The sequence below is a fragment of the Terrapene carolina genome, unplaced genomic scaffold, assembly GCF_002925995.2.
Source record: "Terrapene carolina triunguis isolate 2854851 unplaced genomic scaffold, T_m_triunguis-2.0 Scaffold401, whole genome shotgun sequence".
In the NCBI taxonomy this organism is placed as follows: Eukaryota; Metazoa; Chordata; order Testudines; family Emydidae; genus Terrapene; species Terrapene triunguis.
In genome coordinates, this window is record NW_020664752.1 from 996 (window position 1) to 5,754 (window position 4,759).

Below are 4,759 nucleotides of genomic sequence, written 5' to 3' on the forward strand. Positions count from 1 at the left end.
AACCTGCTCTTAAAAATCCCCAATGATGGAGACTCCACAATCTCCCTGGGCAATTTATTTCAGTGCTTAACCAGCCTGACAGTTAGGAAGTTTTTTCTAATCATATAATATCAGGGCTAGAAGGGACCTCAGGAGGTCATCTAGTCTAACCCCCTGCTCAAAGCAGGACTAATCTCCAGGCAGGTTTTTATACCAGTTCCTTAAATGGCCCCCTCAAGCATTGAACTCACAATCCTGGGTTGAGTAAGCCAATGTGCAAACCACTGAGCTATCCCTCACCCCCTAGTAGCCAACCTAAACCTCCCTTACTGCAATGTAAGTCCATTTCTTCTTGTCCTGTCCTCAGTGTTTAAGGAGAACAATTTAATCACCCATCTGTTTAGAACAACTTTTGACATACTTGCAGACTGTGATCATGTACCCCCCTCAGTCTTCTCTTCTCCAGACTAAACAAACCCAATTCTTTCAATCTTTCCTCACAGGTCACGCTTTCTAGACCTTGAGTCATTTTTGTTGCTCTCCTCTGGACTTTCTCCAATTTGTCCACATCTTCGCTGATGTGCGGTGCCCAGAACTGGACACAATACTCCAATTGAGGTCTTATCAGTGTTGAGTAGAGCAGAAGAATTACTTCTTGTGTCTTGCTCACAACACTCCTGTTAATACATCCCAGAGTGATGTTTGCTTTTTTTGGCAACAGTATTACATCGCTGACTCGTATTTAATTTGTTATCCGTTCTAACCCCCAGATCCTTTTCAGCAGTACTGTTTCCTAGGCAGTCCTTTCTCCTTTTTGTATGTGTGCACCTGATTGTTCTTTCCTAAGTAGGGTTACTTTGCATTTGTCCTTCTTGAATTCCATCCCATTTACTTCAGGCCATTCCTCCACTTTGTCAATGTCATTTTGAATTCTAATGCTGTCCTCCAAAGCGCTTGCAACCCCTCCCACCTTGGTATTGTCCACAAACTTTCTAGTAGGAGTGTGTCACTTGGACCATCTTCCTTTGCCGTGGCTGATGTTCACCCTCAGTCCACTCTCTGCAGCCGGGGAGCAGTGAGGGGGAAGGGGGCAATCTGAAAGTGAGTAGCTCTCAGCATCACCATGTGCTATGATGCTTTTCTGAGTTGCGCTTTCAGAAGCAGGAGGACGATGAGAAGGCAGAAGGGGTGTGGAATTATTGAGAGAAGCTGGAGTGTTTAGCTTGCTGCAGTGGTCACCATTCCTTCCGCTCTTGGCAGCGGGAGGTTGGTGGCCAAGGCAAATCATTTTAGAGAAGCAGAGGGAGGTGGCTTTGAGCCTCTTTGCGTGCCGCGATGTTCACCCTCAGCCCACTTCCTGTAGCAAGGGAGTGAGTATGGAGAGGCAGGGAATCATGCAGAAGCTGAGGTGTGCAGCTTTGAGCATTGCCAGGCATTGTGATGTTCTCCCTTATAGAATCAGAGAGCCATGGGGTGAGAAGGGACCGCAAGGGTTATCTAGTCTAACCCCATTCCAAGAGGCGGGATTTGTTGGGTCTAAAGCATCCAAGACAGATGGCTCCAGCCTCCTTTGGAAAACCTCCAGTGAAGGAGCTTCCAGGACCTCCCTAGGCGTCTGTTCCATTGTCCTACTGTTCTTACCGTTAGGAAGTTTTTCCTGAGATTTCATTTAAATCTGTTCTGCTCAAGTTTGAACCCAGTGCCTCTTGTCCTGCCCTTTGACACAAGAGAGAACAACTTTTCTCCATCTTTTTATGGCAGCTTTTCAAGTATTTGAAGACCGCTATCATGTCCCCCCCTTAATCTCCCCTTTTCCAAACTGAACATACCCAGTTCCTTCAGCCTTTGCTCACAGGGCTGGCATTCCATCCCTTTCAGCATCTTTGTTGCTTGCCTCTGGCTCCTTTCCAGTTTTCTACATCCTTCCTGTACAGCGGTGACCAAAATTAAACACAGTACCCCAGCGGAGGCCTGATCAGCACTGAGTAGAGAGGTACTGTCACCTCCTGGGACTTGCAGGCTCTGCCTCTGTTAATGCAACCCAAAATTGCCTTTGCTTTTCTTGCAACAGCATCGCATTGCTGATTCATGTTGAGATTGTCATCCACCACAACTCCCAGATCCTTCTCAGCAGTACTGCTGCCAAGCCAGTTATCCCCCATTCTGTATTTGTGCATTTGGTTTTTCTTCCCTAAGTGCAGCACCTTCCATTTGTCTTTGCTGAATTTCATTGTGTTGTCTGTAGGCCAGTTCTCTAATTTATCAAGATTCCTTTGAATTTTAGCTCTCTCCTCGAAAGTGTTTGCAACCCCACTTATTCCACTAGGCGCCAGGGAAAATTGGAATTGCAATGCTGGGGGGGGGCGGGGGGAGTCATTCAAGTACAGCCAATTGCCCAGATGTTAGAGCGCCCCCTGGTGTAAGGGAGCTGAAGTTCCAGCCCTGCCGTGTGTGAATGACTTAACCCCAGTCATCCCACCTAGCAGGCGAGTGCCCAAATCCTGGGCTACGGACTCCTTCTTTCCCTAACACCCAATGAATATTGAGTTATTTATACAAAGCGGACCAGCTCCAAAGGGAGACATGAAGACCAAACCAGAGGCTGGCTCTGTAGTTCAGTGGTTAGAGCACAACAGAGATTTGAACCTGGGTCTCCCATGTGCCACGGGAGCCCCATAACCACCTCTGTTGGCTATTCTGGGGTGGGTCTCTCGTAAGTTTTTTTTCATACTTTTTTTTTATAGGCCTTGGTTTTGTTCCAATGTGGAATGAAAAGAAATGCCAAAAGCTGGGTATTTTGGTGAACCCCAAAAGTTCTTGTTTTCCAGCCAGCTTTAGCAGTGATGGCCACCCCTTTTTCCTTCCTGCAGCAAGTGACCGATGTCGGGAGCCAGTGAGAACCGGACGGCGGTGAAAGAATTCGTCCTGCTAGGCTTCGCCAGTATCCCCAATAGCCAGGGGCTGCTCTTTGCCTTGTTCCTGGCCATCTATGTGGTCACCCTGGCCGGCAATGGGATCATCATCACGCTCACCAGCACCGACCCCAACTTGGACACGCCCATGTACTACTTCCTGCGCAATCTCTCGGTCATCGACATCTGCTACATCTCCAGCACGGTGCCGCAGCTCCTGGCGCACTTCCTGAGCCGCACCCACACCATCTCCCTGCTGGCGTGCGCCACCCAAAACTACGCCTTCTTTGCCTTCGGGGTGACCGAGTGCTTCCTGCTGGCCGTCATGTCCTACGACCGCTACGTCGCCATCTGCAACCCTTTGCACTACACCCTGGTGATGAGCCGCCAGGCCTGCGCCAAGTTGGCGGCAGGGTCGTGGGTCAGCGGCTTCTTCCACTCGGTGGTGCTGACGGTCTACACTTTCCACGTGCCTTTCTGCGGGCCCAACTGCATCGACCACTTCTTCTGCGAGGCGCCCCAGGTGCTGAAGCTGGCCTGCGCCGACACCTATGTCAACGAGCTGGTCATCTTCGCCGTGGCCGTGCTGGTCCTCATCATTCCCCTCTCGCTGGTCTTCATCTCCTACTCCCGTATCCTGGCCACCATCCTGCAGATAAGCACGGCCGCCGGGCGCCGCAAGACATTCTCCACCTGCGCCTCCCACCTGACTGTGGTCTCGCTCTTCTACGGGGCGGCCATATTTATGTACATGAGGCCCCGGTCCACCCACTCACCCCAGCAGGACAAGATGATCTCCCTGTTCTATGCCGTCATCACACCCATGGTCAACCCCATGATATACAGCCTCAGGAACAAGGAGGTGAAAGGTGCCCTGATAAGAGCCTGGGGCATGAAAGTATCATCCTAGCTCTTGGCTGTGCTACCCTGCCCTCAGTTCCCTTCTGGGTCTCCCAATAACTCAGTCACAGCCCAGTACTTAAAGTTACATTCCCCTTTCTTGGGGTCTTATTTAATGAGTCTTTGAAAAGGACAGTGTCCTTGGTTATGTCTACACTACAGCTGGAGTGAGCCTTCCGGCCCAAATAGACAGACTTGGGCCAGCAGGGATTGAGTTCACGAGCTAAAAATAGCCACGAGGACCTTGCCGCTCAGGCTCTGAAGTCCACCCAAATGTTTGAAACAGCCAATTTGTCCATTTTCTAAACGAAACATTTTGATTTGTTTTTGTTTTGAAATGAGTTTTCGTTTCAACTTGAAATGCCTTTTTTTAAATTTTCAATTCGCCAGAACATTTTGTTTTCCATCTGAGCTGGGAATGAAACTCAGCTTTCAAGAGTCTATATCTGGTGTGCTACCCACTAGACTGCACTCCCTCCCTGTAAACTCCTCCAACATTCCCATCACCCACTCCTAGCTGGAAAACCCACCTTACTTCCTAGTCTATATTTATTTGCAATTACAGTATTCAGACACTAGATGTTGCAGTGTCATGTATAGCGTTCCAGGCAGCATGTGGTTCCTAGTAAACAAGGGAGACCAAGCTGGGACTGGAGCTGAGTGGAGGCATGTGTTCATTTTCTTTAATAAATGCCTCATGTTTAAAAGAGATTGTGATGTCATAATCCTGTATATCCCGACACCAGCCCACAGCACAGGACTGAGAAGACTGGGGCCTCCAGGGAAAGGAGAGAAGATGATACCTGAGGGTGGGCAGTGGTCATTCATGGTTAGCCAGTTGGGGCATAAGATGGGAGGAACGGGGATGATCTTTTCTCCCTACAGATAAGAAAATTGGAAGAACCACGGCTCATATTTCATAATGTGGTTCTCTGACGAGTCCATACTTGTTCTCCTCTCCTTGGTTC

General features: G+C 49.2%; 1 protein-coding gene across 1 annotated transcript; it reads left to right on the top strand.

Annotated features, from left to right (window-relative positions):
• Positions 1 to 2,859: 2,859 nt before the first annotated feature.
• Positions 2,860 to 3,801, top strand: LOC112112456 (olfactory receptor 10A7-like). Its single transcript, XM_026658127.1, has one exon. It carries the CDS (start codon positions 2,860 to 2,862, stop codon positions 3,799 to 3,801), a length of 942 nt encoding a protein of 313 aa, XP_026513912.1.
• The last annotated feature ends 958 nt before the right edge of the window (positions 3,802 to 4,759 follow it).